The sequence below is a fragment of the Barbus barbus genome (genome assembly GCF_936440315.1).
Source record: "Barbus barbus genome assembly, chromosome: 36".
Taxonomy (NCBI): Eukaryota; Metazoa; Chordata; class Actinopteri; order Cypriniformes; family Cyprinidae; genus Barbus; species Barbus barbus.
The window spans coordinates 25,065,788-25,081,647 of NC_136714.1; the positions used below are offsets into that span (position 1 = coordinate 25,065,788).

A 15,860-nucleotide genomic window follows, 5' to 3' on the forward strand; every position below is an offset into this window, starting at 1 on the left:
GAGAAACTTGCTCCTAAACGACATAAAAACGAAACTAACCGCATCTGGTTGCTCTACATGTCTGTCAAATAGTCTCTTCCTATGTAGGTGGTTCCTGGCCTGAATACGCTTTATGGTGTTAGTCAAAAGTCTGGCTACACAAAACCAGTCTGGTCTTTGTCATAAATTGATGTGCTTTTGTTTTTCGTTCTTCTCTTGTTTCTGGTTTTCCCTGCAGAAGCTCAGCTAGTGATTTCTGGATCTGGATGAGTGTGGTGATATGAAACAGCAGCTCTCAGGTTCAGGATTTATCACATCTCAGAATAATAACCTGAACTACTGAGCGAGGCCTACAGATGGAGCATGTCTCAAACACACACGTTACAGGCCCAGTCAGCTTAAAGCTTCTTCAACAATAGGTTTAATAGAGAATTACAGCACCACACCATATGCTGTCTGGATTAAATGGGGGAAAACGGTGCAAGACTATTCTTGATTAATTCTCTATTGCAAAATGCATTAACTAAAGAATAAACTATAAGTTTGCAAATGCAGTGCCCTCCAAAAGTATTGGAACAGTAAAGACAAAATTGCTCTGTTGGCTGTGGAGTCAAGACATTTACAAATATGATTAAAAGATGAATATGAGACAAAACTACAGAATGTCACATTTTATTATTGGGTGATTCAACACACAGATGTTTTACCAGCTAAGAAGATCAGCACTTTTAGAGTTTCCTCCCTCTATCTGATGTGAGCATAAGTATAGGAACAGTTGCCTCAGGTCTTTCTAAGTGATCAGCTGTGTCCTGTTGCATTAATTCTTCAGATATTAAAAGCAGGGAATGTGTCGTATCAGTTATATCCATTACTTCTGTATTCTGAATCTTGCATTCGATGATGACACACACAAACCAGGATGAAGATGAGGGAGCTGACTTTGAGAGAAAAGCAAGCGATTTGGTTGCTAAAAGAAAAGAGGAAGTCAGTTAGAGCTCTAGCAAAAACAAAGGGCATGGAGAAATCAAGAGAGGAAACCACCAGCGACACCAGCAACCAACAACGAACTGATCGGCTGAGAAAACAACAGTAGTTGATGACAGACAAATCATAAAAGCTGTGAAAATGAACCCTAAAAGATGTGTCTGTAAAATCACCAACAACTTCCAGAAAGCTGGGGTGATGCTCTGACAATCTACTGTCCTCAGGAGACTTTGACACAGAATTACAGATGCTACACAGCAAGATGCAAACCTCTGACCAGCACCAAAAATATAAAAGAAAGATTAGAGTTTGCAAAAAAGCACAAAGGTGAGCCAGAAGAGTTTGGAACTGTGTTTATGGACCGATGAGACAAAGATGAACCTTTATCTAAGTGATGGGAAAGCAAAAATGTGGAGAAAAAAAGGGAACTGCAATGATCCCAAGCATACAGCCTCATCTGTAAAGCATGGTGGAGGTGGTGTCATGGCATGGGCATGCATGGCTGCCTCTGGAACAGGCCCTCTCAACTTTACTGATGACTTAATGTATGATGACAGAAGCAGAATGAATTTGGAAGGGTACAAAACCATCTTGCCTAACAATATTCAAGAAAATGCCACCAGATTCATTGGGAAGTGCTTCATATTGCATCAGCACAATGACCCAAAACACCCTGCCAGTTCAGTCAAGGAGTTTATAAGAGCAAAGAAATGGAAAGTCTTAGATTGCCCAAGTCAATCTCCAGATTTAAATCTGATTGAACATGAATTTCACCAGCTGAAGAGGAGAGTAAAGGCAGAAACTCCCCAAAACAAGCAACAATTGGAATTGGCTGCATTAAAGGCTGGGAAAAGTATTTCAAAGGATGAGACCAAGAGTCTGGTGATGTCTATGGGTCACAGACTCACTGCTGTGATTGTGCACAAGGGATCTGCAACTAAATAATAGCTTTTAATCTTTTATATCTGCCTTATGTTCAACTGTCCCAATACTTATGCTCACATGAACTCTAAAAGTGCTGTTCTTTTTATTTGGTAAAACATGTATGTGTTGAAACGGCTAATAATAAAACGTGACATTCTGTAGTTTTGTCTCATATTCATCTTTTAATCAAATTTGCAAATGTCTTGACTCCACAGCCAACAGAGCAATTTTGTCTTTACTGTTCCAATACTTATGGAGGGCACTGTATGTATGTGTATATATATATATATATATATATATATATATATATATATATATATATATACACACACAAGCACAAATACATCCAAAAATGGCACGTGTATCAAATCAGCAGAATGAAGCAATGAACTGAGGTAGAAAAAAGATAGAGATGGATAGACAGACAAGTAAATAGAGAGAAAGAAGAGGTTTATGAAACAGGAGAGAAGCAGCATTCTGGGAAATCGGCCAGACAGACACCATGGAGCCCCGCTCAATGTGTGTGTGTGTGTGTGTGTGTGTGTGTGTGTGTGTGTGTGTGTGCGTGAGTGTATGTGTGTGTGTTTATGTGGAATGATGAAACACACACATACACATACACATACACACACGATGAGTGTAATTCATATACACACACTAGAAACTTTCAGTCTAAACACAACAGCATCTCTATTTATGGGAAAAAAAGAGAGAGATGTGTTATAATTGTGACAAATATCATCATTTAGAAGAGAAAATTAAAAAATTTATTTAAAACATTCACAAAAATCTAACCTTTCATTGGATAATAAGAATTTAAAATGGGGGGAAATATCATTATGAAATAAATGTTTTTCTCTAATATACATTGGCCACAATTAATGACACCCTTTTATTCAATACTTTTTGAAACCTCTATTTGTCAGTTTAACAGCTCTAAATTGTCTCCTATAATGCCTGATGAGGTTAGAGAACACCTGACAAGAGATCAGAGACCATTCCTTCATCCAGAATCACTCCAGATCCTTCAGATTCACAGCTCCATGATGGTGCGTCTTCTCTTCAGTTCATCTCACTCATTTTCTACAGAGTTCAGGTCAGAGGACTGGAATGGCCAGCAGAAGCTTGGTTTTGTGCTCAGTGACCCATTTTTGTGTTGTTTTTGAGGTTTGTGTTTGGATTATTGTCCGGTTGGAAGATCCAAACATGACCCATTATAAGATTTAAGAGTCAATCACATGTTGATTTTTTTATCTGTTGGTATTTGATAGAATCCGTGATGCCATGTGTCTAAACAAAATGTCCAGGGCCTCCAGCAGAAATATAGGCCCACGACATCAAAAATACAGCAGTATATTTCATTGCACACATGGAGTACTTTTTATCCCTGTGTTCACCAAACCCATCTTGGTGGTTGCTGCTAAAAAGCTCATTTTTTAGTTTCATCTGACCATAGAAGCCAGTCCCATTTGAAGTGCCAGTTCTGTCTGATAACTGAATATGCTGGAGTTTGTTTTTGGATGAGCTAGGATAATTTTTCTTGAAACCCTCCCGAACAACATGTGGTGATGTAGGTGCTGTTTGACTTTTTTTTTTTTAAGGTTTTCTGACCCTGACACTGAACTATTTTCTGCAATTCTCCAGCTGTGATCCTTGGAGAGTCTTTAGCCACTCAATCTCTCCTTCTCACCGTGCATTAGGACGATATAGACACACGTCCTCTTCCAGGCATTTTCGTAACATTTTATGTTGATTGGAAATTCTTAATTATTGTCCTTAATAATTTTCACTGCTCTAGCTCTTTTCTTAAAGCCACTTCACTCATTTGTGAAGCTCAATGTTTCTGTGAAACAGAATGCGAATGAATATGAATGAGAATATACTTCAGAGATATTTGACTCATAAGAATTTCTAGGGGTGCCAATAATATGGGCTAATTAATATAAACATGATTATAAGTTGATCCCTTGTCATTTGAGATGTGACTTACAGCTTGGGAATAAGCATGTAAAATTATTTATTTGACAAACAATGGTAATTTTCTGTAAATCTACGTCAGTTACGGGAGCTTCCGGGTAAGCGGATTCTCCACAGCTTTCTCGCCTCCGCTCTGTTGCTATGAATCGTCAGGATTGTTGCGTGTTCTCAGTGGTTTGCTGGTAGACGGCTGATTTCATGCGGCAGGTAAGCTGTCCACGAAGCGCTCGCCCAAGCGGAAAAATGCGCTGTTGCTGCCAGATCTCGATTGCTGAGAATTACATTGTGTTTAATGCAAAACTAACTCAACTAAATCATATGAAAAAAACATCAGAACTGTATATTTTCATGCTTTCTCAAGCAAAGCAAATTTTGAAAGTCCACTAAAAACATAGCTGGTAGACAATGTTGAAGACGTTATTGTCAAAAAGTGTTTAAAAAAAAAAAGGTTTATAAAAATATACATGAAATTTTAAAACCTTTGTTTTTCCGTATACTTGTGTCGCTTACAATTAAAGTCCTTCTCTGATTTTATTGTTGTTTGCAACGTTACTTGACAATGTGTTTATTATTATTATTATTAATATATATATATTTTTTTTGTATGTTCATGGTCTATTATTGGAGTAGTGTCACCCGGGTGGGAGTTTTAACTCCTATTCACCAGGAATAAAAAAAATAAAAGAATAAATAAATAGCCTAAATTAAAAAAAAAAAAAAAAAAAAATCATTCAGTCTATGCAGAGTCATATAGAGCGGGGGAATCCCCCATCTCTCCATCTGAATATAACGTATCATCACGAAACTACGTGTAAACTTAAATGCAGCTTTTTTCTAGCATTCGAATGACTATGGATAAACCTGAAACTATAGACGAAGGACTGGAGATTAATTTCATTGAGTGTGTTTTAAAAACGATGAGGAGAGGAGAGGAGAGAGAGGGGGGGGGTCTTAATCTTAGCACTCAGCATACCCGGTTAAAAAAAAAATTGGGTAAATTATTTTTTACCAGCTTTACCAGTATGTGTATGTATATATATATATATATATATATATATATATATATATATATATATATATATATATATATATATATATATATATATATATATATATATATATATATTTATATTTATATATGCACACACACACATACATACTGGTAAAGCTGCTTTGACTCAATCTGTATTGTTAAAAGTGCTATATAAATAAAGGTGACTTGACATATATAATTTCCTTAATTAACATGAATATATTTATTATTTATATACATTTATTTCTGTCATGACAGCTCTCGGAGGGATTGGCATGGTAATGTACATGACAATGTTAATGTATTTGGTCTTGGCGGAATAGACCTGCTACGCTGCTGCTGCGGCAGAGCAAGTACCGAGACTTGCTACTGCCAATATATCCACAAAATGCTGCTGTGAGCATGTAAGAAATACTGCTGCTGCAAATATAACATACATGAAATAACCCCCATATAGCATACATGAATCACCTCGTAGCAGATCTATACAGGTGGAGCTGGGGAAGCTGGGGGGTTTCTGAAGCAAACTGCTACAGCGAGGACTAGTCATATATTTGAATGTTGAGCAGCGAGCTCATTGGCTACCGTTACAGGAAAGAACCAATCAGCTGTGCCATATGATAATGATATCATTAGGTCAGATTGAGTTAGACCTATCGGAATGCGCCATTTAGAGTTTCATGCCAGAACTCTGTATATAAAATATAAGAGATATCCTTGATCATTAAGTCAACCTTATCTAAAAATTGAAGGTTTAATGTATATCTCTCATTTTAACTTTGACCAAATTTTATTTTGAAATGAACAATTTATTGTATATTTACTTATATATTTACAATCAGCAAGTTAAACACCTAAGATCTGGATTAAAAACAGAAGCGGATGGATAATATGTGTGTTTATATGTAATTAAATGTGCCACACTCTTCAGAAAATCATCCCACCAATGACTGACTTATCCTCTCTGTGTATTAAACTTGAATAGAAGACATTATTTTAACCACATTGCACGGTTCACAGTCGTAACTTTATCTAAATGCTCGTTCACTCACCGATTTCCTCTCTGTTTTGATTTCCTGTGCGTATCGCGTGAGTTCGGCGATGATCTGTGACATCATGTTCTCTGCGATGAGCTCATGCTGTCCGGCGTAATCGTTCAGCTCGTTAAGCGTCGAATGAAACGCCCGACACCATGTGTACCTAAGACAGGACGGGACATCATCAGTATGAGACACAAACATGAATATATCTGAATACATCAGCTAATTTAAGTGGGTTAAATGCTGTTTCAGACAACTAGATTTAGACCAAATCTAATATCAATCATGAAACAAATGAGATAAATGAAACATACTTATTCTCATCTTCCTCTTTCTTCTTAGGCTGGTATTTCTTGGACAGATTCCTGTGCAAAATTAAAAACAAGAAACCAATGACTGCACTGACATGTTTGCAGTACTACCATACTTCTCATACTATTTCTACAGTACATTTTGCAAGCTACACTACATCCAGCAATCCTATTTATATATAATACATACTGATATACTATATTTTTAACTGTGCAGTATGCAACCGGAGCGTACAGTGACAGGATGCTCATTCAAAAATATGCACAAACTCATAAATATCTACAACACATTACAATAAACACCATTACGTAAACACTGTCAGAATACCTCAACTGGCCATCATAAGCAATTTATTGGCAGAAATATGCAGTATCATTGATAGTGAAATGCTATGAAACCGCAAGCTTTTACAATGTGCAAAAGCACCACATTTTTACTTTGAAAAATGCAGCACTTACATGTATTTAATAAAATCATCACCTTTTAATAATCACATTAAGCTATATGACAATTCCTGTTTTTCCATCACCAAATTTATTTAAGTTATTAAATTAAAAACATATTTCATGACCTTACTTTTTTCTTTTTTTTCACACACATGCTCCTAAATACATTTTACAGTTTCCACACTATTTTTAGTCACACATATATTTTTATTGGCGCAATTATTGTTTCTTCCACAAGCAAAACTATGCCAAAAATGTCAACAAAAAAAAATTTTTCAACAAAGATTTTATATTAATTAAAAATGTATCTATGACTATAAAAACAAATTAATCTTAGATTTTAAGAATAAATCATCTACCTTTTTATCTATGAATTAATGAATAAGTCAATCCATGAATGAAGGAATGCATTTATCTAGGAAACTGAATTTTTTGACTTTTTAAGGACCCACTGGGATGTTTTTTATTCAAACACTCACCTAAATTCATTTTACAGTTTGCACACTTTTATTTTTAGTTGCAAATGCACCCAAATCGCTTGCAATGTTAAGCCCTGTGTGTGCAATACTGTATCCCACAATGCAATGTGTGCTTGGCATGACTTTTCATTTTCACTAAATGAACATTAAAGCTGCAGTCTGTAACTTTTTTTATTAAAAATGATCCTAAATCAATATTTGAGCAAGTACATAACCAGCCAGTGTGGAAATTCAAATATAAACTTCACAGAACTCTTGGACTTTCTGTCTCTGTCTTCCTACATGTATTTAAAATGAATGTGAGGCTCAGTATCAGTGTGTGTGTGTGTGGAAACAGTGACACAAAGGCTGTCTTTCTTTCATTGTAGCCTTTCTTGTCACTGTCAGATGTTTCTCTGTGTATTCTATTATCACCAGCTATAAATACAGGGTGTCTGCTCATCGTCACCACCTCAGGGCAGGTGTGTGTGTATGTGTGTGTGTGTGTGTGTGTGTTTGTTCATACTGCACCTTGCCAAAGGGTAAAAAAACACACTAAAATAAACACACACTCACGCACACGCCCACAGTGAGACAAACACCTCCCAGCCCCTTCAGTCTCTCTGTCACTGTTTTCTGCACATATTCTTCAGAATAGCACATTAACTAATATTAATATCGCACTGCGTTCTCAGCACTCATTTAACACACACACATGATGTACCACACAAAATCCACATTACATGCAGCACTGTATCCCACGATGCAATGCACTTGACCTTTCTTTTCCATTGAGATAAATTACATGGAAGTAATATCAACCATAATTTTTTTAACATTTGAGACTCAAATAATGTAAATATTTGATAGGAAATTGTCAAAAATTAATTTAAAAGATGCTATAAAGTTCTTATTTCCAATGTATTCATCCATTCATGAATTAATGATTAAATTATGAATATCTATCTACACTGCCGCTCAAAGTTTGGGATCAGTAAGATTTTTAATGTTTTTTAAGGGAGTATCTTCTGCTCATCAAGGCTGTATTTATTAGATCAAAAATACAGAAGAAAAACAGTAATATTGTGAAATCTTTTTGCAATTTCTAATATTGGTTTCCTAGTTTAATATACTTTAAAATAGAATTTATTTCTGTGATGCAGCACTGAATTTTCAGCATCATTGCAGTCTTCAATGTCACATGATCCTTCAGAAATCATTCTAATATGCGGATTTATCATGAGTTAAGTACTGTTGTGCTGCTTAATATTGCTTTTTGGAACCTGTGATACTTTTTTCTTTGATTCTTTGATGAATACAAAGTTAAATAGAACAGCATTTATTTAAAAACTAAATTTTGTGTTACAATATACAATGCTATTTAAAAGTTTGGGGTCATTAATGTTTTCTTTCTTTTTTTTTAAAAAGAAATTAATACTTTTATTCAGGAGGGATGTGTTAAATGAATAAAAGACACAGTAAAGACTTATATCGTTAGAAAAAAATTCTATTTTGAACAAAATGCTGTTCTTTTTAACTTTGTATTCATCAAATAATCAAAGAAAAAAGTATCACAGGTTCCAAAAAACAATATTAAGCAGCAAAACCGTTTCAACACTCATTATAAATCAGCATATCTGAATGATTTCTGAAGGATCATGTGACACTGAAGACTGGAGTAATGATGCTGAAAATGCAGTGCTGCTATAAATTATTCTATTAAAGAAAACAATGAATTCATTAATAAATTAATACATTAATGTATTAATTAATCTATAAATGTATGAATGAATACTGAATAGTATAGATTATATTTATTGGTATTTATTCATTCATAAATAAACAAATCTATGATTGAAAAATATCTATAAATTTGAATACATTCATTCATATTCTTTATATTTCAAAATAATGCTAATAAACGTATCAACAAATTATCTACTTATTGATCTATTGAATGCACTAATGAATACACTAATCTATAAATAAATAATCTACCTACCTTTCTATTAATTTGATTAGTCAATTAATCATATTTAATTAATGAATAAACTAATCTATAAATACAAATGGATAAAAACATTTATAGTCATAAATTATAAATATATAAATTCATAGATGTATGAATTTGAATTCATTCATGAATACATTCATTTGTACATTTATGAATAAATCATCTACCTATCCATCTATAAATTTGAATAAATGAATCTATAACTTTATGTATACATTAATCTACAAATGTATAAAAAAAAATCAACCACTTATCTATTAATTTCTTAATTTAAAAAAAACTGTTTACCATCTCACCAATCTGCATATCTGTCTTTTAATCTACCTATCTATCACATCTGGATGTGTTTTCGACTGCACAACATTATGTGACTTTTTCTGTAACACTGCAATTTCCTTTTCTGAAGATAAATAAAATGTACTCTGTTCCTGTCTTTCACACACACACACACACACACACACTTAATATTGACTATAATCTTGGCTAATTCGCTTTTCATGCATACAATCAGGATATCTGGGATATTAGTGTGTGTTTGTGTATGTGTGTGTGCGCATATGATATATGCATGCATGTTTATCAAAAACTGCAAGTGTGCATATGCTAGTGTATGTATACAGATGCAACTGAAGCTGTATCCCATACAAAAACTGCCATGGTATAATCAAATATAAACCATGGAGAGAAAAACAAACAAGGAAATTCAATGCTTTTTTAACACAACTAAAATGGGAATGTCAATTCAGCATCAATTAAACATGGCAAATATGATATTAAAATATGTATATATTAAAGACTCATGTTACTGCCAAATGTACTGTTTTATAAAGGATGAAAACATGATCATTTGTTTATCCATCTGACCACACAATGCCTTTCTTTCACGTAGTGTATCTGAGGTTATAAGTGCAGTTCATCACGTCCAGTAACAGGCTGGTATGAGTGAGTGTGTGTGTGTGTGTGTGTGTGTGTGTGTGTGTGTATGCCTGTGTGTTAGAAGGCTGAACCCCCTGCTGTGTCTGGGAATTAAAGGGGGTTCCCACTGCTATCTGGAGGGGGTTGATGTACAGTCAGAGTGTGTGTGTATGTGTGTGTGTGTGTGTGTGTGTGTATTTTAAATCCTATCACTGGAATGGGGGGCGGGGTCATGGCATATGATTGGCTGCTGCAAATGTAGGTCACCAAAGAGAAACACCATGCTGGCACCTTGTTACCACGGAAACCTGCATTTTCTTCCCAAACTTACACACACAGAAAACACCAATGTTGCCCTTTCTTCCTGTATCCTTGAGCTGTCGGCAGTAACATCACATGTGTAATTAGTGTATGTGTGTGTTTAACTGTCTAGTCTTTATTTTTAAACGAATACATTATGAGATACAAGCAGCTGCACCTGTATTTATTTACACAGACATGACAGATGCATTTCAGGATTTAAAGTGGTTTTGGGTGAAGGAACCCTAAGATCTGATGATGATCCTGGTGGCATAGGCAAGATAAGACATGACCTCTGACCTATCAAGTCACAAAAGGATTCTACCTAATTACCTGGGTTGAAAACCAGTTTAAAAAGGTCTACAAGCTTGGAGAGTCTAGATTAAACCAGTTAAGACCAGCAAACCAGCTTAAAATGATTATCTGTCAGGGTATATACTAGTGCTGTCAAATGATTAATCGCGATTAATCGCATCCAAAATAAATGTTTTTGTTTACATAATATATGAGTGTGTACTGTGTATATTTATTATTTATATATAAATACAAACACATGCATGTATTTAAGAAAAATATATTGTTTAAAATATTAAATATATTTATATAGAATATAAAATATAATAATACAAATATATAAATGTATATACATGTAAATATTTTCATAATAAATACTGAATGTGTGTGTGTTATATATACATAATAAACACAGTACATATATTATGTAAACAAAAACTTTTATTTTGGATTCGATTAATCGTTTGACAGCACTAGTATATACATATATTCACTAGAAAGCTAAATAAATACATATACACTGAAAAGAATGGTGTAGGTTTTATTTTTGAACAATTTTCACTCAGAAATTGCCAGTAAATTTCACAATAATTGAACAATTAATAAAATGGCAATAAAAAACACTGAAATTTTGAAGTAGAAACAGTAGAAATAGTAGGAACAGCATTTTCTCATGAATCATGTCACTCATTGTTTTTAAAATGTCATTCAAATTTTTTAATTACTTTTAAAAAGTCATTTCAAAAGTCATCTTTACAGTCTATAAGCATAACTGTTTGTTGTAAAAAAAAAAAATTAATGTACACCATGCTTTTTTTGTATGTTTTGGTTACATCTGCATGATCACTTTCACAGACATATTGCCTCTTATGATCACCTGTGTACACTACAGTCACACAGCATATTCCTAATGCTGCAGTATAATCAGTATAATATGCATATTTAAGGATGTAAAGCTATTTTTGTTATTTAACTGAAAGTGACCCATTCCATGATAAAAGCCTGTATACATCATTAAAAATTCTTCATGTATAAAGTTTATGCAAACTAAAATATGTAGTGCAGTTGAATTAATCACAGAGGCTGATGCAACACTCACCTGATCTGTCTTGCATAGTTAAGCTCGATCTCAGACCTTTCCTTCACAAATTTGGTGTATTTTTCCACAAAGTCGATTCCTGACTGCGTGTGCTTTTCCAGGTTATCAAACTGATCCTAAGAGAAAGAGAGAGAGAGAAATATGTTAAAGCTGGCACAATAAGAGCGCAGACTGTTTCAACATCCTAAATCAGTTGTTGAAATAAAATAAAAAGTACCACAGCAAGAAAGGTTCACCAAGCAGACACCGCAGGGCATCACAAGCAAAGGTGACATTCTATTAAGCCAAAATGAAGTGGACAGGAAAAGCCCACCCTGATACTGACATGAAACCGAGTACTGTCAAAAAGTGACCTTTATTACCATGAGCTATTTTCACTTCATTTGCTAAAGTGATGTTACTGAAGTACTAAGTGCAAACTAAACAGTATGAGGTTGAATTTTTTTTTTTTTTATCAGTTTTACATGCAACTTTGAAATTTGCCATGTTTTAAAGTCAAAGCATAAAGCACAAATCATTGTACATTGTATATCAATTGTAAACTGCATAATTCACAAATTAAAGCCAGGATCACCTACTGCATCAAGTTCAAGATGTTTCTGAAGGTTTCTTATCAGAAAAACACAAGGAACCAGTTTTATAGACTGAACGGTCCAAGTTGTATTAAAAACTGAAATCTGGAAGTGAATCCAGGTGCTTTTATCTTTCCAGGATACGTAGCCTAAATGCTAAAAAACATTTTGTGATCCATCCACTTAAACTACATTCAGAAACGCATGTGTCCACATGATGTTTGTAGTGCTCAAGTTACTGGGCCTGAAAGTTTTATTAATATCTTGTGTTGTGGTCATCTATTGATGATTGCATACAGGTTTGATGAGGTGTGTGTGTAGGGTTTTAATTTTCCATTTCCAGATGATTTCTGGTAAAACCTCTTTACAGCACACAAACACACCACAGAAATGAGTCGCAGATGCATTTTTACACCTCAACTAACACTGATCACACATTTGAAATGTGACAGGCTTAGTTTAAGAGCCTGGTGCAAGTTGGGTAAAATATGACAGAAAGTACTTAGATTTGTATTTGACCCAATATTGGTATCTGACAAGAAAGAAATCATATATACTGTACTAAAAACCTATGAAGCATATGTAACTGGATTGTGTAAAAACAACCCAAAACATGCCATGCATAAGGAAACACAACAGGTTGTTCTAGCTAACGTCCCTCCGATGTAATCTTTTCAAATCACATGACTATTGAAATTAACATTCCGTTCAGAACCAAAACTTCTTTTAAGTCTACTGTCATAAAAACACCTGTTTGAAGGTTCAAATTGTTCCAAACCTATATGAATTTCTTTCTTTTTAACATAAAACCAAACCAAACTTAACCAAACAGTTGCTGGTCCCCATTGACTTCCATAGTATTTTTTTTCTTCCATTTAATGAAAACCCATAAATCAAAACACTGATCTTAAGAACCTACAATGAAATAAATAAATTTTCCACTGCTAGAAAAAAACAACAACAGCAACTCAAAAATCCTACAAAGCCAAAATGCTTCTTGACAACAAAACATTGCTTTGCTGAACCGAAGAACCATTTAAAATCTTTAAAGAGCACAATAAAATCACATCATCAACTTTACTTGGCACATTAGACAGAAACTACTCTGAATTCAACAAGTAAATAGTACCATAGTAATGCTTCGATCACCTTGGTTTGACTCCAGCATCCCCCCATTTTCTCTTCAACCATCTCGAAGTCTGAAGAATCCAGTCAAATATTTGCTCACACACTCCCTCCGTCTGAACAAGCATTAGATGCACAAAACCATTTCACATTCTCCTTACGAAAGAAGACACCACTGTTCAATTCCTGTTCGTGCAAACTGTCTGCATGCATTCAGCCAGCAGACAGGATGAACGCTCAAACCTTGCGTGTTTGTGCACACAGGATGTACAAGTGGGTGATGATGTTCCTGCACTACATATTAGAACTTTCAGTCTATTATTTAAAGTTACAGTTCAAAAAAAAAAATTAAATTTGGTCATTATTTTCTCACCATTATGTCATTCCAAACCGATATGGATTTCTTGAGGAGAAACAAACATGCAGCTATTTTCATATAATGCCATAAACTAAATGAAACCAAAAAGCATTATAAATGTACAGTAAAAAAGTCCAAACAACTTCCATGCTAAATTCCATGTCTTCTCAAGACATAGCTTTGCGTGAGGAACAGACTGAAATTTTGTACAAATTTCAATGCACAACATTATTAAACACCCCCACATAAATCGTATGGACTACATTTATTCTATCTTTATTGTGTTTTTTTTTTTTGTGGTCACTATAAATGATCAATACATGTAAAGAACCACAAGGAAATCTTCAAAAATTCTTACTTTTGTGTTCCATGGAAAAAAAAAAACAGCATTTGGGTTTGGAACGACACGAGGGTGAGTAAACAATGACTGAATTTTCATTTCTGGTGCTATTAAAACTAGCAATGGAAGAATACAGCTAAGAAACACACACCGTGCCAAAGTCCCCTGTCAGCATCTGGGTAATTCAAATGACCTAATACGATTAGCCGGCCTCATTTAAACACAGATCACCTCCTACACAGTCACAGTCTTTAGTCCACACTGCAGAGACAAGAAACACTAGAAGAGCAGCAGCTGAAGGTTTAAAGAGGTTTAAAGATCATCTTGTGGTTTTGATCAGTGAGACGGAGTATTATGTGACATACGGATGCTCGCTTGTCTGACATATTCAGCAAAGCAAAGATTCTATGAAGTGCAAGAGAAATCCAGACTACACTCTATGAAATAAAAAAATCCTCATCTTTGAAACTGCAACCAGCAATAAAGACGCTTTGTGTCGCTGTTCACGTGGGCAGATTTTGCAATTCTCAATGCGACACAGTATTAAAAACATCAAAACTTGCTGTCACCTTGTAGGGACATCCCCACATGCAAAACTTCTTCTAAGAGGGACTAACTAATGTGATATTTCACATCTAAGAATAGTACGAATGTACTTTTGGCTCAGGTGGTTTAGCATTAAAGTAAAGGTTAGGGTTGGTATCATCCAATTTACATGTGCGGTTATATATTTAGCAGACATGCACATCCAAAGTGACTTAAAAATAAGGAACAGTACAACAAAAGCGACTCATCAACGGTAAAAGTATAGTGTTATAATGGCATGTTAATGTGTTGCTGTATTAACTGACACCACCATTAAACAACAAACCAAGCAATTTAACTGAGAAATATCATGCAACCGCAAACTATACAGAATTCAATGTGTTTCCTATTAAAACTCTATATAATATGATTGTTTGGTGCAGTATTGCAACACAATAGCATTAGCATATTCATTTACCCTCTGAGTTGACAACACTTTAGTCCATGGTTCTTTAAATGATGAAGCAGCCCCCATCTCTTGCGCCCAAACCAGTTCTAAAATCAAAACCAGGACCAAGACCGCCTGTCCGATTCAAACCAGCACAATTCTCCAGTCAAAACCAGTCCATCCGCCAGTATCAAATGCTGATTCCAGTGTTATAATGGTGGATTATAATCCAGATTCTGTCTTTATCCACAGATTAAACCCCTCAAATCAGCATAAAGCAGACATACTTCACATCTGGAGCTGATCCAACGAGCGTCTGGGCGCCAGATTTACAGCAGTTCAGTAGTTCTAGTTCTTAATTCAAACCCAGACATTATCAACGACCAACGAGCACCAGAAAGATCAGCATAGCTCCCGCAAGCAAGTAACACACTACCTGATGAGGAATTTACATTCATATTTACATCCAGTCATTTAGCAGAACCTTCTATTTAAAGCAGCATACAAATGAGGAACACAACAACAATAGGTGATTCACAATATAAGCAATGCAGCGCTTAGAATTTAGGTTAGAAGTTTCTAAGCAATAAAACGTTTTCTAAGCATTCCACTTTGGTTGTTCAAATGTTACAATTCCAGTTTTCTTAATGTATGTCTTAATGTAATTTTGTTACAACCCGAATTCCGGAAATGCTGGGACATTTTTTAAATTTGAAT

The 15,860-nt window shown here is 34.7% G+C and overlaps 1 protein-coding gene across 12 annotated transcripts in view; it reads right to left on the bottom strand.

Annotated features, from left to right (window-relative positions):
• Positions 1-15,860, bottom strand: part of LOC306855761 (formin-binding protein 1-like) — a gene marked incomplete at its 3' end in the record, with an annotated part of 85,616 nt that overhangs the window by 33,228 nt on the left and 36,528 nt on the right. For 7 of the 12 annotated variants that reach the window (XR_013782957.1, XM_079394619.1, XM_079394614.1 and 4 more), the window contains exons 2-4: positions 11,776-11,891; positions 6,252-6,302; positions 5,950-6,097 (exon numbers count right to left, since the gene is read on the bottom strand). Coding sequence is in view for 11 of the 12 variants with exons in the window: in XM_079394619.1 (XP_079250745.1) it covers positions 5,950-6,097; positions 6,252-6,302; positions 11,776-11,891 (315 nt within the window). Of the gene's footprint in view, positions 1-5,949; positions 6,098-6,251; positions 6,303-11,775; positions 11,892-13,496; positions 13,704-15,860 lie in introns of those variants that run through there. The other 5 variants (XM_079394610.1, XM_079394618.1, XM_079394613.1 and 2 more) reach the window with 2 other exon arrangements.